The 23,395-nt window shown below is 48.3% G+C and overlaps 1 protein-coding gene across 1 annotated transcript in view; it reads right to left on the bottom strand.

Annotated features, from left to right (window-relative positions):
• Nucleotides 1–1,510: 1,510 nt before the first annotated feature.
• The window catches only part of LOC128354618 (protein Shroom2-like), a 33,384-nt gene continuing 11,499 nt past the window's right edge, over nt 1,511–23,395 (bottom strand). Inside the window, exons 3-12 of the mRNA XM_053314842.1 lie at nt 22,450–22,467; nt 22,041–22,163; nt 21,091–21,686; nt 19,352–21,000; nt 19,025–19,080; nt 11,423–12,061; nt 7,395–7,916; nt 5,434–5,611; nt 3,604–3,876; nt 1,511–1,786 (exon numbers count right to left, since the gene is read on the bottom strand). Coding sequence (XP_053170817.1) covers nt 1,511–1,786; nt 3,604–3,876; nt 5,434–5,611; nt 7,395–7,916; nt 11,423–12,061; nt 19,025–19,080; nt 19,352–21,000; nt 21,091–21,686; nt 22,041–22,163; nt 22,450–22,467 — 4,330 coding nt within the window. The remainder of the gene's footprint in view (nt 1,787–3,603; nt 3,877–5,433; nt 5,612–7,394; nt 7,917–11,422; nt 12,062–19,024; nt 19,081–19,351; nt 21,001–21,090; nt 21,687–22,040; nt 22,164–22,449; nt 22,468–23,395) is intronic.

Below are 23,395 nucleotides of genomic sequence, written 5' to 3'. Positions count from 1 at the left end.
AACATGTGACACACTTTTACAAAGCTTGAGACAAATTTACATTTTGGAAAACATTTTTACATCTCTGCCCCAAGTGGAGGAGTTCAAGTACCTCGGGGTCTTGTTCACGAGTGAGGGAAGGATGGAGCGTGAGATCGACAGGCGGATCGGTGCGGCGTCTGCAGTAATGCGGACTCTGCACAGATCCGTCGTGGTGAAGAGAGAGTTGAGCCGAAAGGCGAAGCTCTCGATTTACCAGTCGATCTTCGTTCCTACCCCCACCTCTGGTCATGAGCTTTGGGTTCCTACCCTCACCTCTGGTCATGAGCTTTGGGTTCCTACCCTCACCTCTGGTCATGAGCTTTGGGTTCCTACCCTCACCTCTGGTCATGAGCTTTGGGTTCCTACCCTCACCTCTGGTCATGAGCTTTGGGTTCCTACCCTCACCTCTGGTCATGAGCTTTGGGTTCCTACCCTCACCTATGGTCATGAGCTTTGGGTAGTGACTGAAAGAACAAGATCGCGGGTACAAGCGGCCGAAATGAGCTTCCTCCGTAGGGTGGCTGGGCTCTCCCTTAGAGATAGGGTGAGAAGCTCAGTTATCCGGAGGGAGCTCGGAGTAGACCCGCTGCTCCTCCGCGTCGAGAGGAGCCAGATGAGGAGGCTCGGGCAGATAGTCAGGATGCCTCCCTGGTGAGGTGTTCAGGGCACGTCCCACCGGTAGGAGACCCAGGACACGCTGGAGAGACTATGTCTCTCGGCTGGCCTGGGAACGCCTCGGGGTCCCCCGGGAAGAGCTGGACGAAGTGGCTGGGGAGAGGGAAGTCTGGGCTTCCTGCTTAGGCTGCTGCCCCCGCGACCCGACCCCGGACCCAGGTAACGGTTACCGTCCTCTTGGGCCCGGTCCTAAAGACCAACTACACGAAAAACAGAACCATGTTAAGCGGCTCATGTGTTTTCCACAAAACGGGCAAAACATCACTCGATCGCTGTCGATCTTGGCTCACCATGAACTCTACCGACGACAACAACAGCTCGTATTGGCTGCTCCCCGTTATCACTTCCGGTTCAACCCCGGAGTTGGTACATTCCCTTTCCGGGTTAGGGTTGATATTTGTAAATTTGTTTGGGGACTTGTAAAAGTGTTTCACATGTTGTAATCTTGGTTTGAACCTCCCGGCCACCGTAATTATCTTTGTTCAACTGCAGCAACTTTAGGCTATTTATTTAAGAGCTCAGGAACCCTGTGTGTCTAACGGAGGTTTATTTATTTGCAGTTACACAAAAAAAAAGCAGAAAAATACTAAAATAAAAACTCTCTGCAGATCGGCGTCTTGCTCGATCTGGCGTCTTCAGTCTCCTTCTATCTCCGCCTCCGTCTACAAACATCAGTCGTGAATCAGTTAATCACAAGGAACAATAAAAACTGTGTTCTTGTCTCGTCATCATGTGCAAAAAAAAAAAAACTTCATTTCGACACCGCCGGCATGCAACAGTCCGAGTCCGAAACAACAGATCTGGTGAATGTGGATCAGAGCAGCGGCGGCCTTTGGTCCAGCGGCAGACTGTCCACCAGGCACTTCAGCTGCTCCTCGCCCAGCTTGATCTTGTCCTCCAGTTTGCGCTGCTCGATGATGAGCGCCGACTTCATCTTCACAAAGTGGCGGTAGTCGTCCAGGCTCTCGGCGGGCAGGTGGGCTTCCATGATCCCCGAGACCAGACGCTCCCGGCGGTCCAGGTTCTCCTTCAGCTCCTTGGCGTCCTCGTGCTGACGCATCAGCAGCTTGCGTTTCTCCGTCAGGGTGCGCTGATGGAGGGAGGGAAGATAAAAGATGAGTAAGAGCTGGGCGATTATGGCAAAAATCAAATATCACGATATGAAGTAAGGAAGAAAAGAAGGAAGGAAGGAAGGAAGGAAGGAAGAGAAGAAGGAAGGAAGGAAGAAAAGAAAGAAGGAAGGAAGGAAGGAAGGAAGGAAAAGAAGACATGAAGGAAGAAAGGAAGAAAAGAAGGTAAGAGAGGAGAAAAGGAGAAAGGAATGGGAGGAAGAAGGAAGGGAAGGAGGGAGGAAGGACAGGAAGAAGGAAGGAAAGGAGAAAGGAAAGGAGGAAGAAGGAAGGAAGGAAGGAAGGAAGGAAGAAAAGAAGGAAGGAAGGAAGGAAGGAAAAGAAGACATGAAGGAAGAAAGGAAGAAAAGAAGGTAAGAGAGGAGAAAAGGAGAAAGGAATGGGAGGAAGAAGGAAGGGAAGGAGGGAGGAAGGACAGGAAGAAGGAAGGAAAGGAGAAAGGAAAGGAGGAAGAAGGAAGGAAGGAAGGAAGGAAGGAAGGAAGAAAAGAAGGAAGGAAAAGAAGACATGAAGGAAGAAAGGAAGAAAAGAAGGTAAGAGAGGAGAAAAGGAGAAAGGAATGGGAGGAAGAAGGAAGGGAAGGAGGGAGGAAGGACAGGAAGAAGGAAGGAAAGGAGAAAGGAAAGGAGGAAGGAAGGGAGGAAGAAGAAAGGAAAGGATGGAGAAAAGGAGAAAGGAAGGGAGGAAGAAGGAAGGAAAGGATGGAGGAAAGGAAGACGGAAGGAAAGGAGGAAGTAAGGGAGGAAGGAAGGTAGGAGGGAGTGAGGGAATGAGGGAGATAGTAAAGGAAGGAAGGAAAGTCTTTTATTTTGTCCATTTTTCTTTCTCTTATGCTTTTACTGTGTTGTATTTTATTAATGACCCCCTCGAAAACAAGGAAAAGAAGACATGAAGGAAGGAAGGAAGGAAGGAAGGAAGGAAGGAAGGAAGGAAGGAAGGAAAAGAAGACATGAAGGAAGGAAGGAAGGAAAAGAAGACATGAAGGAATGATGGATGGAAGGAAGGAAGGAAGGAAGGAAGGAAGGAAAAGAAGACATGAAGGAAGGAAGGAAGAAAGGAAGGAAGGAAGGAAGGAAAAGAAGACATGAAGGAATGATGGATGGAAGGAAGGAAGGAAGGAAAAGAAGACATGAAGGAAGGAAGGTGGGAAAAGAAGACATGAAGGAATGATGGATGGAATGAAGGAAGGAAGGAAGGAAAAGAAGACATGAAGGAAGGAAGGAAGAAAGGAAGGAAGGAAGGAAGGAAAAGAAGACATGAAGGAAGGAAGGAAGGAAAAGAAGACATGAAGGAATGATGGATGGAAGGAAGGAAAAGAAGACATGAAGGAATGATGGATGGAAGGAAGGAAGGAAGGAAGGAAAAGAAGACATGAAGGAAGGAAGGAAGAAAGGAAGGAAGGAAGGAAGGAAGGAAGGAAGGAAAAGAAGACATGAAGGAAGGAAGGAAGGAAGGAAGGAAAAGAAGACATGAAGGAAGGAAGGAAGGAAAAGAAGACATGAAGGAATGATGGATGGAAGGAAGGATGGAAGGAAGGAAGGAAGGAAGGAAAAGAAGACATGAAGGAAGGAAGGAAGGAAAAGAAGACATGAAGGAAGGAAGGAAGGAAAAGAAGACATGAAGGAATGATGGATGGAAGGAAGGAAGGAAGGAAAAGAAGACATGAAGGAAAGAAGGAAGGTAGGAAGGAAGGAAGGAAAGAAGGAAGGAAGGAAGGACCCCCTCGAAAACCAGATGCTACATCTCAAACGGTTACCCTGGTGACCGGTGTGGTTACCTTCTCCTCTGGCGGAGCTTCGTCCTCTAGGCTGTTGAGGGCGTTCTCCACCCGGGCGAGACGTCCCGACAGCGACAGCAGGAGGCTCACCACCTTGTCCAGGTCGCCCACGAACATCCGAAACTTATCGTGCTGGTTGGGTTGGCAGAGACGCTGCACCGTCGCCTCCACCTCTCGACCCAGAGCCTCGTTATCCTCCACGTCCTCCTGAAGGCTCTGTCTCGCCTCCCGGAGGACCTCCAGCTTCCTCGCCAGGCTGGAGATCAACTCTTGCTAAAAGAAGGTGATTAAAGAAGACAAATGAGGCATGAACACATTCAGAAGGAAGGTAGGAAGGAAGGAAGGGAGGAAGGGAGGAAGGAAAAGAAGACATGAAGGAAGGATGGAAGGAAGGAAGGAAGGAAGGAAGGAAGGAGCATGGAGAGGTGGGAAATGTTATTAGTCAACGCATGTTAACCCTCCTGTTGTCCTCGAGTCAAGGACGGAAGGAAGGGAGGGAGGGAGGAAGGGAGGAAAGGAAAGGAAAGGAAAGGAGGGAGGAAGGAAGAAGGAAGGAAAGCAGGGAGGAAGGAAGGAAGGAAGGAGGGAAGAAGGAAAAGAAGACAAAGGAAGGAAGGAAGGAAGGAAGGAAGGAAAAGAAGACATGAAGGAAGGAAGGAAGGAAAAGAAGACATGAAGGAAGGAAGGAAGGAAAAGAAGACATGACAGAAGGAAGGAAGGAAGGAAGGAAGGAAGGAAGGATGGAAGGAAGAAAGGAAGAAAGGAAGGGAGGAAGGAAAAGAAGACTTGAAGGAAGGAAGAAAAGAAGTAACGAAGGAAGGAAGGAAGGAAGGAAGGAAAATAAGACATGAAGGAAGGAAGGAAGGAAAGAAGGAAGGAAGGAAGGAAAAGAAGACATGAAGGAAGGAAGGAAGGAAGAAAAGAAGGAAGGAATGAAGGAAGGAAAAGAAGACATGAAGGAAGGATGGAAGGAAGGAAGGAAAAGAAGACATGAAGGAAGGAAGGAAGGAAGGAAGGAAAAGAAGACATGAAGGAAGGAAGGAAGGAAGGAAGAAAAGAAGTAAGGAAGGAAGGAAGGAAGGAAGGAAGGAAAGAAGGAAGGAAGGAAGGAAGGAAGGAAAAGAAGACATAAAGGAAGGAAGGAAAAAAAGAAGGAATGAAGGAAGGACGGAAGGAAGGAAAATAAGACATGAAGGAAGGAAGGAAGGAAAGAAGGAAGGAAGGAAGGAAAAGAAGACATGAAGGAAGGAAGGAAGGAAGAAAAGAAGGAAGGAATGAAGGAAGGAAAAGAAGACATGAAGGAAGGATGGAAGGAAGGAAGGAAAAGAAGACATGAAGGAAGGAAGGAAGGAAGGAAGGAAAAGAAGACATGAAGGAAGGAAGGAAGGAAGGAAGAAAAGAAGTAAGGAAGGAAGGAAGGAAGGAAGGAAGGAAGGAAAGAAGGAAGGAAGGAAGGAAGGAAGGAAGGAAAGGAAGACATGAAAGAAAGAAGGGAGCAAGGAAGTAAGGAAGGAAGGAAGGTAGGAAAAGAAGACATGAAGGAAGGATGAAAGGAAGGACGGAAGGAAGGGAGGAAGGGAGGGAGGAAGGAAGGAGGGAAGGAAGGAAAAGAAGACATGAAAGAAAGAAGGAAGCAAGGAAGTAAGGAAGGAAGGGAGGAAAAGAAAACATGAAGGAAGGAAAAGAAGACATGAAGGAAGGATGAAAGGAAGGAAGGGAGGAAGGAAGGAAGGAAGCAAGAAAGGAAGGAAGGGAGGAAGGAAGGAAGGAAGGAAGGAAGGAAGGAAGCAAGGAAGAAAGGAAGTAAGGAAGGAAGGAATGCTTTGTTACCTTTTTACTGGCCAGGTCGACGTCCAGCTCGTCCTCAGAGTCCTGCTCCTCCAGCTGCTCCTGCATGTCCTTCATCTTGATGAGGAGCTCGGCTTTGGGAGCGGACGTGTTGTAGTACGAGGAGCTGGGGACGAGGGAGGAGGCGGCCGCAGACACAGACACCTCCTCCTCCTCCCTTCTGACACACCACAGAAGAAGAAGAAGAGAAGAGAAGTGTGTGTCAGTTTTTACTTTCTTTCCAGAGGCAGTAAAAAAATAATAATAATAAAAAAAAATCTTTGTAGCTGTAATACCATCTTTGACCAGCAGAGGGCAGACTGAGATAAGGCTGGAGAGGCTCATTCACTGGGTTTAACCCTCCTGTCTTCCTCCCTGTTCCTTCCTTCTTTCCTTCCTTACCTCATTCTCTCTTTCTTTCTTCCCTCCTTTCCTTCCTTACCTCATTCTCTCTTTCTTCCTTCCCTCCTTTCCTTCTTTATTCCTTCCTCCCTCCCTCCTTTCCTTCCTTACCTCATTCTCTCTTTTTTCCTCCCTCCTTTCCTTCCTTGCCTCATTCTCTCTTTCTTTCCTCCCTCCTTTCCTTCCTTGCCTCATTCTCTTTCTTTCCTCCCTCTTTCCTCCCTCCTTTCCTTCCTTACCTCATTCTCTCTTTCTTTCTTCCCTCCTTTCCTTCCTTGCCTCATTCTCTTTCTTTCCTCCCTCCTTTCCTTCCTTACCTCATTCTCTCTTTCTTTCTTCCCTCCTTTCCTTCCTTCCTTCTCTCTTTCTTTCCTCCCTCCTTTCCTTCCTTACCTCATTCTCTCTTTCTTTCTTCCCTCCTTTCCTTCCTTCCTTCTCTCTTTCTTTCCTCCCTCCTTTCCTTCCTTACCTCATTCTCTCTTTCTTTCCTCCCTCCTTTCCTTCCTTGCCTCATTCTCTCTTTCTTTCCTCCCTCCTTTCCTTCCTTGCCTCATTCTCTTTCTTTCCTCCCTCTTTCCTCCCTCCTTTCCTTCCTTACCTCATTCTCTCTTTCTTTCTTCCCTCCTTTCCTTCCTTCCTTCTCTCTTTCTTTCCTCCCTCCTTTCCTTCCTTACCTCATTCTCTCTTTCTTTACTCCCTCCTTTCCTTCCTTGCCTCATTCTCTCTTTCTTTCCTCCCTCCTTTCCCTCCTTCTTCCTTCCTTCCTTCTCTTTTTTTCCTCCCTCCCTCCTTTCCTTCCTTCTTCCTTCCTTCCTTCTTTCCTCCCTCCGTCCCTGCTTTCTCCCTTCCTTCCTTCCTTCCTTCTTTATTCCTTCCTTCCTCCCTCCCTCATTCTCTTTCTTTCCTCTGTCTTTCTTTCCTATCTTTCTTCTTTCCTTTCCTCCCTTCTTCCTTCCCTCCTTCCTTCTTTATTCCTTCCTCCCTCCCTCCTTTCCTTCCTTCCCACCTTTCCTTCTTTATTCCTTCCTCCCTCCCTCCTTTCCTTCCTTCCCACCTTTCCTTCTTTATTCCTTCCTCCCTTCCTTCTTTCCGTCCCTCATTCTCTCTTTCTTTCCTTTGTCCTTCTTTCCTACCTTCCTTCCTTCCTTCTTTCCGACCTTCCTTCTTTCCTTTCCTCCCTTCCTCCTTCCTTTCCTTTCCTTCTTTCCTTTCCTCCCTTCCCCCTCTTTTCCTCCTTTCTTTCCTCCCTCCTTTCCTTCCTTCTTCTTTCCTCCCTCCCTCTATCCTTTCCTTCCTTCTTTCCCTTCCATTCCTTTCCTCCCTTCCTTCCTTCTTCCCTTCCTCCCTCCTTTTCTTCCTTCTTTCCTTTCCTCCCTTCTTCCTTCCCTCCTTCCTCCCTCCTTTCCTTCCTTCCTCCCTCCCTCCATCCTTTCCTTCCTTCTTTCCTTTCCTTTCCTTTCCTTTCCTTTCCTTTCCTTTCCTCCCTCCCTCCCTTCCTCCCTCCCTCCTTGACTCGAGGACAACCCTTAATTAACCTGCGTTGCCTGGTAACATGTCCCCACCTCTCCATGCTCCTGGGTGATGAGGTGAGCAGTCTGGAGCCGGCCGACGCCTTCCTGCGCTGTTGAGCCCCCTCCAGGATCTGCTCCTCGGGGGGGAACAGCCCCTCCATCAGGTCCATGGTGGTCTTCCTGCCGCTCTGATCCAAGATGTCCACCAGCGACTTGTCTTTCCCCATGATGTCCCTCGCCAGCTCTTCCCTCTTGACGTCCTCCTCCGAGTGCCGAGCCCCCGTCGAGCTCGACTCGGACCCTTCGAATCCTTCCTGTGCCGATGTGGAAGCCGGGATTTGGGCGTGGTGGCGGGTGTAGGCGCTGAAGAGGGAGGAGGCGGGGCGCTCGGTGGCTCCGAGGGAGGTGATGCAAGACGGCGGGTGGAAGACGCCGCAGGTCTCGCCGCTCGGAGGAAGGTAAGCTCGACTCTCCCGCTCCGAGCTGCTCTCGGTGTGGACGATCCTCACCGGGACTTTCCTCACCAGGCTGTTCACATCCATCGCTGCAGGGAGCCGAGAGTCATCGTCACACCTGGACAAGAACAAGTCTCCATGTCAAAGCCTGTTCCTTCTTCCCTCCCTCCTTTCCTTCCTTCCTTCCTTCCTACCTTCCTTCTTTCCTCTTTTCCTTTCTCCTTCCCTTCCTCGTTCCTTTTTTCCTCCCTCCCTCCCTCCTACCTTCCTTCCTTCCTTCTTTCCTCCATCCTTCCTTCCTTTCTTTCCTCCCTTCCTTCCACCCTCCTTTCCTTCCTTCCCTCCTTTGTCCTTTTTTCTTTCTTCCTTCCTCTTTTCCTTCCTTCCATCCTCCTTTCCTTCCTTCCTTCCTTCCTTCCTTCCTCCCTTCCTTCCTCTCTCCCTCCTACCTTCCTTCCTTCCTTCCTACCTTCCTCCTTTCCTCTGTCCTTCTTTCCTTCCTTCCTCTTTTCCTTTTCCTTCCCTCCCTTGTTCCTTTTTTCCTCCCTGCCTCCTTCCTTCCTTCCTTCTTTCCTCCGTCCTTCCTTCCTTTCCTTCCTTCCTCCCTTCCTTCTGCCCTCTTTTCCTTCCTCTGTCCTTCTTTCCTCTTTTCCTTTCTCCTTCCCTCCCTCGTTCCTTTTTCCTCCCTACCTCCCTCTTACCTTCCTTCCTTCCTTCCTCTTTTCCTTTCTCCTTCCCTCCCTTGTTCCTTTTTTCCTCCCTCCTTTTCTCTCCTTCCTTCCTACCTCTCTCCTTTCCTTCTTTCTTCCTCCCTTCCATCCTTCCTGCCTCTTTTCCTTCCTTCCTTCCTCCTTTCCTTTCCTTCCTTCCCTCCTTCCTTCCTACCTCCCTCCTTTCCTTCTTTCTTCCTCCCTTCCATCCTTCCTGCCTCTTTTCCTTCCTCTCTTCCTTGTCCTTTCCTCCCTTGCTTCCACCTCCGTCCTTCCTTCCTTTCCTTCCTCCCTTCCTTCTTTCTTTCCTTCCTTCCCTCCTTCTCTCTTTCCTTCCACCGTCCTTTCCTTCCTTCCCACCTCCCTCCTTTCCTTCTTTCTTCCCTCCTTCCTTCCTACCTCCCTCCTTTCCTTCCTACCTCCCTCCCTTCCTTCTTCCTCCCTTCCTTCCTTGACTCGAGGACAACAGGAGGGTTAAAGGTGCATATTTTATATAATGAGAGTAAATTCAGACCTTTGAGGAATCATGAAACTTTTTAAACGGCAGAACTTAAACTTATAAAAGCAGCAAACCTGCTACCTACCTTCCTTCCTTCCTTTCCTTCCTCATTTCCTTCCCTCCCTTCCTTCCACCCTCCTTTCCTTCCTTCCTACCTCCCTCCTTTCCTTCTTTCTTCCTCCCTTCCATCCTTCCTGCCTTTTTTCCTTCCTTCCTTCCTACCTCCCTCCTTTCCTTCTTCTTTCCCTCCTTCCTTCCTACCTCCCTCCTTTCCTTCTTTCTTCCCTCCTTCCTTCCTACCTCCCTCCTTTCCTTCCTACCTCCCTCCTTTCTTCCCTCCCTTCCTTCTTCCTCCCTTCCTTCCACCCTCCTTTCCTTCCTTCCTACCTCCCTCCTTTCCTTCTTCCTTCCCTCCTTCCTTCCTACCTCCCTCATTTCCTTCTTTCTTCCCTCCTTCCTTCCTACCTCCCTCCTTTCCTTCCTACCTCCCTCCTTTCTTCCCTCCCTTCCTTCTTCCTCCCTTCCTTCCTTCCTTCCTTCCTTCCTTCCACCCTCCTTTCCTTCCTTCCTACCTCCCTCCTTTCCTTCTTTCTTCCTCCCTTCCATCCTCCATCCCTCTCTCCCTCCCTCCCTCCCTCCTACCTTCCTTCCTTCTTCCTCCCTTCCATCCTTCCTGCCTCCTTTCCTTCTTTCTTCCCTCCTTCCTTCCTACCTCCCTCCTTTCCTTCCTACCTCCCTCCTTTCTTCCCTCCCTTCCTTCCTTCCTCCCTTCCTTCCTTGACTCGAGGACAACAGGAGGGTTAAAGGTGCATATTTTATATAATGAGAGTAAATTCAGACCTTTGAGGAATCATGAAACTTTTTAAACGGCAGAACTTAAACTTATAAAAGCAGCAAACCTGCTACCTACCTTCCTTCCTTCCTTTCCTTCCTCATTTCCTTCCCTCCCTTCCTTCCACCCTCCTTTCCTTCCTTCCTACCTCCCTCCTTTCCTTCTTTCTTCCTCCCTTCCATCCTTCCTGCCTTTTTTCCTTCCTTCCTTCCTACCTCCCTCCTTTCCTTCTTCCTTCCCTCCTTCCTTCCTACCTCCCTCATTTCCTTCTTTCTTCCCTCCTTCCTTCCTACCTCCCTCCTTTCCTTCCTACCTCCCTCCTTTCTTCCCTCCCTTCCTTCTTCCTCCCTTCCTTCCTTCCTTCCTTCCACCCTCCTTTCCTTCCTTCCTACCTCCCTCCTTTCCTTCTTTCTTCCTCCCTTCCATCCTCCATCCCTCTCTCCCTCCCTCCCTCCCTCCTACCTTCCTTCTTTCTTCCTCCCTTCCATCCTTCCTGCCTCTTTTCCTTCCTTCCTTCCTTCCTTCCTACCTCCCTCCTTTCCATCCTTCCTGCCTCTTTTCCTTCCTTCCATCCATCCTTCCTTCCTCCCTTCCTCCCTTCCTTCCTTGACTCGAGGACAACAGGAGGGTTAAAGGTGCATATTTTATATAATGAGAGTAAATTCAGACCTCTTTTTAAACAGCACAACATAAACTTATAAAACCTAAAAAGACACGAAGGCAGAGCAAGCAAACTCCGACCGAGACGGTAGAGAAGAAAGGTAGAGAGCTCATTTTTTTTTTAATAAACAGTCGCCCGTTCATAATTAAAGGACGGATGATAGAGTACAGTAGAGCAGCGATGGAAAACCAAAGGTCACAGCAGCCGTGTGGCTTTTAGAAAATTACAGCTTCCAGTTCGATTTGTCTCGGACTGAAAAAGGAAAAAATCGACTACAAACAAACACAAGCTCAGACTTCACTTCTTTCTTTAAACATTTTAAAACATGAACCAAAAAAAAAAAGAGTGAGATTCTTCCAGAGTATTAATCCTCTTTTCCTTCAACACTCGTTCATCAATGCCTGTTTTTTTCCCCCCCCTCCTTCCTCCCTCCTTTCCTTCCTTCCTTCCCTCCTTCTTTCCTCCCTCCTTTCCCTCCTTCTTCCTTGCTTTCTTCCCTCCTTTCCTTGCTCCCTCCTTCTCTTTCCTTCCTCCCTCCTTCCTTCTTCCCTCCCTCCTTTCCTTGCTCCCTACTTCTCTTTCCTTCCTCCCTCCTTCCTTCTTCCCTCCCTCCTTTCCTTGCTCCCTACTTCGATTTGTCTCGGACTGAAAAAGCAAACTCTGATCTTTTCTTTTTTTACTTCTTTCTTTAAACATTTTAAAACATGAACCAAAAAAAAAAAAGAGTGAGATTCTTCCAGAGTACAAATTAATTACTACTCCTCTTTTCCTTCAACACTCGTTCATCAATCCCTTACTCTTTTTTTTTTTTTTTTTTTTACAGAGCTCCAGAAGCAGATGGGAGAACCTTTACGTAACGAGGGTCTTTGTGTGAGGAGACCTGCAGACCTGAAGCTCCTCGGGCTCGGGCTAAGCTGCTTACCTGAGCGGTGGTGAGTCATCCTGCACGGTCAACGCCGGCGGTTTGTCGGTCAGCCTCAGCGGAGCGAACTGCGGCGACGGCGACCTCGCTCGATCCCCTAAAGGAAGGAACAGAGCGTCCGTCCAGGAGCAGAACGGGGAAGGTGAAGAGGATGAAGGTGCCGCCGCCTGCTGCTGCTGGTGCTGGTGCTGCTCCTCCTCGCGTTCTGCATCTCCTCTACTCATATCTGGTGCGGGCGTCCTGCTGAGGCGAGGGGAGCCTGCCGGGGCGTCGCCCTGGGCAGCGTTGTGGTGCTGGGTGTCAGAGCTGGAGCTGGACAGAGGCTGGAGCGCTGCCGGGTCTGCCTGGGCGCCAGTGAGGAATTCCAGGGAGGAGGATGTGGTTTCTGGGCCTAAATGGGGCCTGGGTGGCGGCAAGAGGCCCTTGGTTTGTGGAGGCTGGGCTGGGTGCTGGGAGCCAGGGTTGGGGCTGAGGCTACGAGGGCCAGAGGGGAGCGTGGTGTGGGAGGGGTTGGCAGCGTCTGGTTTGGTGCTGTGGTCGGGGAGGGCTGGGACCGGGCCCTGGTTTCTGGGGACCGGCGGGGCTGACTGTGGGCTGTGGTCGGGCTGGTATCGCAGCCGGCTGCTCTCTGGCTTTACTCTGCAGGTCAAAATAAAGATCATCAGCACCTCAGCAGGCTTACACACACACACACACACACACACACACACACACACACACACACACACACACACACACACACAATAAAACTGCACTAGCACTTCTTTCCTCCCTCCTTTCCTTCCTTCCGTCCTTCTCTCTTTCTTTCCTCCTTCCTTTCCTTCTTTCCTTCCTCCCTCCCTTCCTCCCTCCTTCCTTGCTCCCGTCTTCCCTCCCTCCCTCCTTCCTCCCTCCCTCCTTCCTTCCTCCCTCCTTTCCTTCCCTCCCTCCTTCCTTCCTCCCTCCTTTCCTTCCCTCCCTCCTTCCCTTCCTCCCTCCTTCCTTCCCTCCCTCCTTCCTTCCCTCCTTCCTTCCTTCCTCCCTCCTTTCCTTCTTTCCTCCCTCCTTCCTTTCCTTCTCTCTTTCTTTCCTCCCTCCCTCCCTCCTTCCTTCCCTCCTTCTCTCTTTCTTTCCTCCCTCCTTTCCTTCTTCCCTCCCTCCTTCCTTTCCTCCTTCCTTTCTTCCTTCCCCCTCCCTCCTTCCTTGCTCCCTCCTTCCCTTCCCTCCCTCCTTTCCTCCCTCCTTTCTTCTTTCTTCTTTCCTTCTCTTCCTTCCTTCATTCCTCCTTCCCTCCTTCTCTCTTTCTTTCCTCCTTCCTTTCCTTCCTTCCTAGCCCCCTCCCTTCCTCCCTCCTTTCCTTCCTTCATTCCTCCTTTCTCTCTTTCTTTCCTCCCTCCTTTCCCTCCCTCCCTCCCTCCCTCCCTTCCTTCCTTGACTCAAGGACAACAGGAGGATATTAATCTACATGAAGTTTTTATTTCAGTCAGACTCGTGCGTGTCTCTGCTTCCATGTAATCCAACCTCAGTGTTTAGTTTTTCACACTGAGGCTCAAGTTCTCTCTCTCTCACCTGAGACCTCACACACTATCTCACCGTGGTTCAAATAAACCAGATATGCTTTGTTACCTTGTTACCTTCTTCCTTCCTTCCTTCCTTCCCTCCTTCTCTCTTTTTTCCTCCCTCCTTTCCTTCCTTCTTCCTTCCTTCCTTCTTTCCTCCCTCCGTCCCTGCTTTCTCCCTTCCTTCCTTCTTTATTCCTTCCTTCCTCCCTCCCTCATTCTCTCTTTCCTATCTTTCTTCTTTCCTTTCCTCCCTCCGTCCCTGCTTTCTCCCTTCCTTCCTTCTGTATTCCTTCCTTCCTCCCTCCCTCATTCTCTCTTTCCTATCTTTCTTCTTTCCTTTCCTCCCTCCGTCCCTGCTTTCTCCCTTCCTTCCTTCTTTATTCCTTCCTTCCTCCATCCCTCATTCTCTCTTTCCTATCTTTCTTCTTTCCTTTCCTCCCTCCGTCCCTGCTTTCTCCCTTCCTTCCTTCTGTATTCCTTCCTTCCTCCCTCCCTCATTCTCTCTTTCCTATCTTTCTTCTTTCCTTTCCTCCCTCCGTCCCTGCTTTCTCCCTTCCTTCCTTCTTTATTCCTTCCTTCCTCCATCCCTCATTCTCTCTTTCCTATCTTTCTTCTTTCCTTTCCTCCCTCCGTCCCTGCTTTCTCCCTTCCTTCCTTCTTTATTCCTTCCTTCCTCCCTCCCTCATTCTCTCTTTCCTATCTTTCTTCTTTCCTTTCCTCCCTCCGTCCCTGCTTTCTCCCTTCCTTCCTTCTTTATTCCTTCCTTCCTCCATCCCTCATTCTCTCTTTCCTATCTTTCTTCTTTCCTTTCCTCCCTCCGTCCCTGCTTTCTCCCTTCCTTCCTTCTTTATTCCTTCCTTCCTCCCTCCCTCATTCTCTCTTTCCTATCTTTCTTCTTTCCTTTCCTCCCTCCGTCCCTGCTTTCTCCCTTCCTTCCTTCTTTATTCCTTCCTTCCTCCATCCCTCATTCTCTCTTTCCTATCTTTCTTCTTTCCTTTCCTCCCTCCGTCCCTGCTTTCTCCCTTCCTTCCTTCTTTATTCCTTCCTTCCTTCCTCCCTCCCTCATTCTCTCTTTCCTATCTTTCTTCTTTCCTTTCCTTCCTTCTTCCTTCCCTCCTTCCTTCTTTATTCCTTCTTTCCTCCCTCCCTCCTTTCCTTCCTTCCCTCCTTTCCTTCTTTATTCCTTCCTCCCTTCCTTCTTTCCTCCCTCCCTCCCTCATTCTCTTTCTTTCCTCTGTCTTTCTTTCCTTCCTTCCTTCCTTCCTCCCTTCTTCCTTCTTTCATCAGATAACGTGTCGGTGGAGTAAACACGTCTGATGAACTTTGCACAAGAATCTCAAACATCTTTTCAAAATGAGATAGGACTGTTTCATTTTATTTCAGAGTTTTTTTTAAGCCTTAAACAGGCCTTACTAGTTATGTAATTTGCACCTCAAGTAAGGAAGGAATGAAGGAAAGAAGGAAGGAAGGAAAGGACGGAAGAAGGAAGGAAAGGAGGAAGGAAGGGAAGCAAGGGAGGAAGAAGGAAGGAAAGGAAGGAGGGAGGAAGGAAAGGAGGGAGGAAGGGAGGAAGAAGGAAGGAAAGGAAGGAGGGAGGAAGGAAGGAAGGTAGGAAGGAAAGGAGGGAAGAAGGAAAGAAAGGAGGGAGGAAGGGAAGGAAGGGAGGAAGAAGGAAAGAAAGGAGGGAGGAAGGAAGGAAGGACAGATGAAGGAAGGAAGAAAGGACAGAAGGAGGGAACATTTACCCTAACAGCTGAACTTAGATCTGAGGAAGGAAGGAAGGAAGGAAGGAAGGACGGACAGATGAAGGAAGGAAGGAAGGAAGGACAGATGAAGGAAGGAAGGAAGGAAGGAAGGACAGAGGAAGGACCCAGGAGGACAACACAAAGGTTAAAGAGTCTGTATCTCCTGGTGCACGTTGTCTGTTTAAGGGTTAAGCTGCACTCAAACCACCAGAATAACAGCTTTGTTTTTCTACACTGAGTCGTGGTTTAAAAATCATCTCTTTCTCATGTTTGTCTCGATAGAGTTTGAGCTCATGCCCAATTTCTTCCCGGTACCAAGGGGAAAAAAAGAGCAGCACATATGAAAAGGAAAAGACGACAGGAAAGAAAGATGGAAGAAAGGGAAAAAGAAAGGAAGGAAGAAAGAAAGGAAGAAAGAAAGGGAGCAAGGACAGATGGAAGGAAGGACAGATTCAAGGAAGGAAGGAAAGGAGGGAGGAAAGAAAGAGAGAAGGAAGAAGGAAGGAAAGGAGGGGAGGAAGGAAGGAAGAATGAGGGAAAGGAGGGAGGAAGGAAGGAGGGAGGGAGGAAAGAAGAAAGGAGGGAGGGAAGAAGGAAGGAAAGAGAAAAGGAGGGAAGGAAGGAAAGGAGGGAGGAAGGAGAGAAGGAAGAAGGAAGGAAAGGAGGGGAAGAAGGAAGGAAGAATGAGGGAAAGGAGGGAGGGAATGAGGTAAGGAAGGAAAGGAGGGAGGAAGGAAAGAGAGAGGAGGGAAGGAAGGAAGAAGAAGGGAAAGGAGGGAGGAGAGAAAGAGAGAAGGAGGGAAGGAAGGAAGAAAGGAGGGAGGGAAGAAGGAAGGAAAGAGAAAAGGAGGGAAGGAAGGAAAGGAGGGAGGAAGGAGAGAAGGAAGAAGGAAGGAAAGGAGGGGAAGAAGGAAGGAAGAATGAGGGAAAGGAGGGAGGGAATGAGGTAAGGAAGGAAAGGAGGGAGGAAGGAAAGAGAGAGGAGGGAAGGAAGGAAGAAGAAGGGAAAGGAGGGAGGAGAGAAAGAGAGAAGGAGGGAAGGAAGGAAGAAGGAGGGAGGAACAGTTAAAACAGAAGGGGAGGACAACAGGAAGGTTAATGTATTAGTGATTTAACCTACAGTATAGTTTGCTATATCTACACTTCTATTCAACATTTATACATTACTGGATTATTAAAGGAAGAGTTCAGTGTGAAAGTGCAGAATGTCTTTAAACTATTTAGTAAAAGAGCTGAAAATAAAAGGTTCAATTCATGATAATATTTTGGAGCTATTGTTCGACAAAAAAATAATATCAGATTACACTCTTAACCCGAATTAGTTGACTTTACTCGCAAATCGCGTGGAAACCCGTTGCCCTATACCACTTTAGTTTTTTCACAAGCTAAAACTAAACAAGTCGAGTTGTTTTAACATGAAACTGTTAACACTGAGCTAACTTTAACATTTAGCCGACACAATTTTGAGTGGACATTAGCTAGTGTTAGCCTATTTACACCATGCACAGGAAAGTAACCTTACACAGAAAAAAAAGCTACGTCAACAAGTCACCCCGACAGCGATTGAACGGCTTTTCTACCGCGTAAAATGACGGTAATATGATACAGTCGCGCAAACCTGCCGTGTGTGAGCTGTCCTCAGACTGTTAACACTAAGCTAACTTTAACATTTAGCCAACACAATTTTGAGTGGACAGTGTTAGCCTATTTACACCATGCACAGGTTCGAACAGTAACTTTACACAGAAAAAAAAAAGCTGACTTTGTAGCGTTCCAGGCAACCCACTCGTGTTTTTCCGACCTGTTTTACCGGTGAAAGTCACTATAACGGCCACTCGTAACTTCCGACCGGTGAACTCGTACCAGATCGAACTGGTACAACTAACCCTAACCGGCAGGTTTTTGAATTAGGCCCCTCCCTTTTCTTATGAAAGTTAACATACCAAGTTATCTCTACTAAACATGATTAGTGCAATGAATCTTTCAGCTAAATAGTCCAAACAACTAATGTTGTTTAGTAATGATAGCAGGTTTTTACAAAACATAAAAGAATAAGTAATGATCACTCAGATGTTTAATTAGAAACAAAATCTGGGTTTACAGTGTAAGATTAGTAGACAAATGAACCTCACGTTACCTGGTTCAACCCCTTCATCACTGATGTGGATAATGAGCTACAACTTAATTTAGGATCAGATTCACTCGTTTTATTCTAAGTATAAGTAACTTTATGCGACTTGTAATGAATAAAATAGGAGACTTTTTCAAACCTTGGTACCTTGTAAAGCAAAACTGCAAACCTGACCTCAGACGTCATTGTTCTGTCTTGTTCAAACACTGCCCGTTGAAAAGGAAGTGAAGTAACACTAGAAAGAAGGAATTCGAGCAACACTTCAGCTCTCGGTAAAAGGTTTGTTGACACTCGTGGTTGAATGTCACATTTCCTGAAGGGTGCTCCCCTTTTTTCCTCCCTCCCTCCCTCCCTCCCTCCCTCCCTCCTTCCTTCCTTCTTTTCTCCGTCCTTCCTTCCTTTCCTTCCTCCCTTCCTTATTTCCTTTCCTCCCTTCCTTCCACCCTCCTTTCCTTCCTTCCCTCCTTCCTTCTTTCCTCTGTCCTTCTTTCCTTCCTTCCTCTTTTCCTTTCTCCTTCCCTCCCTCATTCCTTTTTTCCTTCCTCCCTTCCTTATTTCCTTTCCTTCTTTCCTCTGTCCTTCTTTCCTTCCTTCCTCTTTTCCTTTCTCCTTCCCTCCCTCATTCCTTTTTTCCTCCCTCCCTCCCTCCTACTTTCCTTCCTTCCTCCGTCTTTCCTTCCTCCCCCCCCTCCTTTCCTTCCTTCCTTCCCTCCTACCCTCCTTCTTTCCTCTGTCCTTCTTTCCTTCCTTCCTCTTTTCCTTTCTCCTTCCCTCCCTCATTCCTTTTTTCCTCCCTCCCTCCCTCCTACCTTCCTTCCTTCCTCCGTCTTTCCTTCCTCCCCCCCTCCTCCCTTCCTTCCACCCTCCTTTCCTTCCTTCCTTCCTACCCTCCTTCTTTCCTCTGTCCTTCTTTCCTTCCTTCCTCCTTCCCTCCCTCGTTCCTTTTTTCCTCCCTCCCTCCCTTCCTGCACCCTTGTGCACAAGGAGGTAGCATCAACAAAAGGAGCAAATGCTATGGATTCATTTCACTGTTTTACCAAGAAGATGATCATGTAGGCTACAGATAAGTTTTCTTTGTTAACAAGTAGCTTAAGAACAAAATGATACACTCTCCACCCGCCGTAAATCACCTGTAATTGCTCTGAGACTTTTGTAAATCTGGGTGTAGTTTAACCCCGGAGTCAATGAGATACACTTCACCTAAATACGAGCTGTAACAACAGGATGTAAGATTGGAAAGAGATCCAGTCCGAAGTCCAGTATGACAAATAAATGAACCTGAAATGGGAAACTTGACATCTGTTCTCTTTCTGTGCTGAAATCTCACCAAGCAGCTACATTCCACATTAATATGAAACTATGAACACAAGCACTTCCTGTCTGCTGATGTTACAGAGGAGCTGACAGGTAAGAATGAGGCAGGTAGATGTGGAATCCTTTAGACCAGAGGAGTCAAACTCATTTTCATTTAAGGGCCATATACAGACCAATTTGATCCCATGTGGGCCAGATCATTAAAAAGATGGAAGGAAAGAAGGAAGGAAATAAGGGAAGGAAGGAAAGACAGGCAAAAGGAAGGAGGGAAGAAAGGTAGGAAAGAGAGATAGTGAAGGACGGACAGACAGAAGGAAGGAAAGGAAAGAAGGAAGGACAGACAGAAGGGAGGGAAGAAGGAAGGAAGGAAGAACAGAAGGAAGAAAGGGAGGAAGGACAGATGTAAGGAAGGACAGAAGGAAGAAAGGAAGGAAAAAGGGAAGGTAGGAAGGACAAGAACACAGGATGGCAAGTGGGCCGGATCACACCCCTTGGCGGGCCGGTTCTGGCCCTCGGGCCACATGTTTGACACCCCTGGTTTAGACAAACAGCACTTGGCATTGAACTCAGTATGCTTTGATAGTAACGAGTGTCTATTTTACTTGGTTTATCATTCCTTTGCAACATGATTCTCCTTATTTACTTATGTATTTTATTGGTGTATCATGATCTTGTCTCTTCTGTAAACATGATTTAGATAATCAAAAATAGCTCCCACTTTCACCAGAGACACCTAAAGAGTTCAAAACTTGCTCTCTTGAGTTTACTGACTCCTATTCCTTTCTGTTAAGACCTGGTTTATGCATCTAGTCTCTGTGGTTCATGAGCTGCAGACAGTGTTTGAGGAATGTCATTTGAGGCGTTTCCTCACCTGGTGGTGTTACCGCTCTGCTGGGCTTGAGGGTCTCTCCATGAGGAAGGTATATTCTGCAAAAGAACAGTGCCGTTATGACTTTCTGTTAAATGAAGGGTGTCCTCAACAGATTTTGACCTCCTCTCCTTTGCTCTCGAACAAAATGATGATCTCTCTGTCAACCATGACCACAGTCTCCCTACTCCTGACTAAGTAGTTGCAGATGCCTTAAATTAAACAACCCGAACCTTCGAGGTGAAAAGCACTGAGAAACAATGTGAGATCTACTCTGAAGAACAGCCGTCTCTCATCATTCAGAGATATAAAAACCCAGTCGTGGCTCACCTGTGTATAAAAATCTGCAGACGGAGAAGATCTGGATCTCTCATGGATGCAAACTGCCTTTTCCTCTGCATCTGCATCCAAGATGTTCTCAGCTGAATGATACCTCCCTTGCGTCTTGACCTCAGACGACTTCTTCTGCTTGTTCCATGTGGCCTGGTACTCAGCAAAGGTCCCGAGCCTCAGCTGCTCTAGTAAGCCCTGCTTACGTCCAGGGCTGAGGCAGCTGAGGTCTAGAGATAGGTGAGCCTCCTCAGGCTCCCCTAAAAGAGTTCTCTCTTTGGGTTTGGCTGTTTCACCAAGGTCTGGGTTCGAGTTTGTACCCTGACTAGACTTGGGCACAGGCCTGGAAAATGCTGGTTTGGACTCAAAGAACTTCCTTCGCTCTCCAAAAGACTCTGATTGAAGCTCTGCCTCGACACCAACTTTGTCTATCTTGTCAGGCTCCGAGAAGGAGTGTGTCCTCTTATTCAGAGGGAAGCGCTTACGGCCTCTTATGCGTCCATTAGAGGTTTTAACTACCGGTGCCTCTGGTCCGAAGGGGTCTAGGTCACGTCTCTGGAAGGAGGTGGCCTGCAGGACCCTGGCCTGCGCCTCTTTCAGGTGGTCCTTGTAGGTGCTGGAGAAGGAGACACCAGACGTTGTAGAAGTCTCTGTGGATCTCCATTCCTCTGCCTCCTCATCTTCTGCATCACAACTCAGGGTTGCAGCACTGCGGCTCTTTTGCAGCTGGGCTCGCTTCTGCTGGATCTCATTGCGGAGGGTGGTGGCATACCGGTCACTGCGCCGATTTGCTTTCCCACCACCGGCGGCCATGGTGTCACCAACATCCTGGGTGGACATGACACCTGCGGTTGTAGATGCTTGTTGCCTCTCAGCCAGACTCCTACTCTCTTGGGCCAGGGAGTGGAGAAGAGGGGTTTTCAGGGGGGATATTCGGTGGTCTTCTTGAGGCACCCATGGGTCTTGGTGCCTTGACAGACTGCCCTTGTGATCATTACTTTGATTAGTTGGTAACAGTCTTTTTATGTCATTAAATTGTGCTTCGCCTCTCTTAGCAGCCTCCTCTGGGCTGCGGCTTCGAACAGGACCTTCAGAGGTTTGGTGTTCATAATGTAGGCCGTTTCCCAGATGAGAATGGCCATTGCGCTCCTTATTGTCACTGTAAGGCATCTGGGACTGAGGTTGAGAGTACTTTGACTTAACATTCGCCTTGAATGTCATTGGGAAGCCTTGTTCATTGATGTTTACCCAGTGGGATCTCTCTGCATCCCCTCTCCGGACCTCAACTTTGCCCTGCCTGACCTGGTACTCGCAAGTCTGAACTGAATGCTTGTTGACCAGGCCGTAGTATCTGTTGTATGCCCCGTTCTCCAGGTTTGGGTTTGCAGCATAGCCTGCCATGGATGCTGTGGAGTGCCGTATATGTTTGCGGCTGAAGACGTTTGTGGGCAGGTCCTGGAGGCTGCGATAGTAGTTTCCTACACTCTGAGTCTTGGTGGGAGGAGCTGACCTGGTTTGGAGGTAGAGGGGACTTTCGTCACTATATTGCCTCTGGTGGGCAGGTACATGGGTGTAATGAGTCTGTCTGACATCATTGCTGGACAGGGAGAAAAGTTTGTTCGGGTGTAGCTGGTTGTGGTTGTGATCAGCTGCCGTTTTGGGATGGAGGAAGTCTTTGGTGGGTAAGGGGTTGAGGCTACGTCTGGCCTCTGAGGTTTTCTCCTGGTGGGACCTGAGACCATTCTGGTCGTTACTTTCTGTCTGTTTTTCTGACGATCTGCCATTGCTCTTTGTTGGACCACCAGGCCCTTCAGAGTAAGGAAACACCTTTGTGGCAGCAAAACTGTCACTACGCAGGGGGGGAGGCGGAGGAGGAGGAGACTGGGACTTCTTCTCTGGTACCTGCCACACTGGGCCAGTGCTGGGCCTGACGCCACTGGAAACCCGAGAAGTGAGCTGCTCCTCCACCCGCGAACCCTCCCAGCCACCACTCCCCAGCGTCGGCTGCAGGTACTTGGGCCGCTCGGTCTGAAATGTCCCTTCAGTCTGAAGGCCTTTGAAGAAAATGTTTTCAGTACTCGTACCTTTCCTACAAGACGTGCTGGCGTCATGAACAGGACTCGTGTTGCTGGCAAAACAGCTGAACCCAGAGTCTCTTTTGCCTCCTGGTCCAGAGTGTGGCTCAGGGTTGCTGGCATATTTCGTCGGGGAGAGACGACCCTGAGGGTGAGGATGTGAGGGACGCTCTATTCTCTCCATGTTGTTCACTGAGCTGAGTTGGCTGGTTAGCTGACGCTGTTTGTTCTGGACGCCTTGAACGGAAGACTCTTTAGGCCTGGTGTGCAAGAGCAGATAAAAAAGATAGAATTTGATTCATCACAATTTTAAAGTCATCCCTCTTCATTTGGTTAATTTTGTTTATTCCTAGGTAACAAATCCCTGTAAAAAAGCTGAAGTTTGTCTTAAAACAGCACTACACCACAAAAATCTATTGGGCACTTTACACCTGTTCTTTAAAATGAGAGAATAGAAAACTCTCCGTCTAGATCAGGAATGAAAACCTCTACTCTATTCTACCATTTCATTTTAAAATTAGCCGTTATATTGAACCCTCATGTCGAAAGCTGTAAATAAAAACTATATTCTGCCCTGGTTCACACCAAAAGCGGCTACAACGATTGTGGCTCACCTTGCTTCATGTTTTGGCTGCCAAACTGGTGCTGCGGTGGCCTCTTTCCCGGGAGGCTCTGACTCCTCTTCTGTCAGCTTGGACGTGTGCCAGGAGTGGGGCCGCGAGCTCGGATCATTCTTCCTGCAGAGCACAGAGGCAATAAAACTCTTTACATAATCACAAGGGAGTATTTGGCATTTCAGCTTCTTTCCGAACTTTTACAAGACAAGAAAATAGGGAACTCCATCATTCCTCAATTCATCATATTTGCTGAATCTTTAGACTATTTTAAGTGGCTTCTAAAAACCCATCTTTACAGGCAAGGATCTTCTTCCCTGTCTCTGTAGTTGGTTATTTTGCATTGTCCTAGCACTGATATAATGACTGTACAATCCATTTTGTTTGTTCACACTAAACTTGCACATACCCTTTGAAGCGGTTCTTCCTGGGAAGCGTGTTGGAAAAGAGAAATTAGTTATATAACATTTCTTCAATGCATCACACACACACACACACACACACACACCTTTAATTTAGCCCTTAAACAGACAACGTGCACCAGGAGATACAGACTCTTTAACCTTCCTGTCATCCTCCCGGGTCCTTCCTCTGTCCTTCCTTCCTTCCTTCCTTCCTTAGATCTAAGTTCAGCTGTTAGGGTAAATGTTCCCTCCTTCTGTCCTTTCTTCCTTCCTTCATCTGTCCTTCCTTTCTTTCTTCCTTCCTTCCTTCCTCCTCCTTCCCTCCCTCCTTTCCTTCCTACCTTCCTTCCTTCCTCCCTCCTTTCCTTCCTTCCTTCCTCCCTCCCTCCTTTCCTTCCTACCTTCCTTCCTTCCTCCCTCCTTTCCTTCCTCCCTCCTTTCCTTCCTTCCTTCCTCCCTCCCTCCTTTCCTTCCTACCTTCCTTCCTTCCTCCCTCCTTTCCTTCCAACATTCCTTCCTTTCTCCCTCCTTTCCTTCCTTCTTCCCTCCTTTCCTTCCTTCCTTCCTTCCTTCCTTCCTCCTCCCTCCCTCCCTCCCTCCCTTCCTTCCTTCCTTCTTCCTCCCTCCTTCCTTTCCTTCCTCCCTCCTTTCCTTCCTTCCTTCTTCCCTCCCTCCTTTCCTTCCTTCCTTCCTTACTTTAGGTGCAAATGACATAACTAGTAAGGCCTGTTTAAGGGTTAGCACGACATGCAAAACTAGAGGGAAAATTATATGATGTGCAATAAACTTCCAGAGACACGTGACATATAAACAAGGAAAAACCAACAAACAGGGCACGAGGACGACTGAATACAAGTTAACCCTTTATAGGACACTCATTGAAAGGAAGGGAGGATGGAAGGATGGAGGAAGGACAGAGAGAAGGAGGGAGGGAGGAAGGGAAGAAAGAAG

The sequence above is a fragment of the Scomber japonicus genome, chromosome 24 (assembly GCF_027409825.1).
Source record: "Scomber japonicus isolate fScoJap1 chromosome 24, fScoJap1.pri, whole genome shotgun sequence".
Taxonomy (NCBI): Eukaryota; Metazoa; Chordata; class Actinopteri; order Scombriformes; family Scombridae; genus Scomber; species Scomber japonicus.
This window is presented reverse-complemented; position numbering and strand designations above follow the sequence as displayed.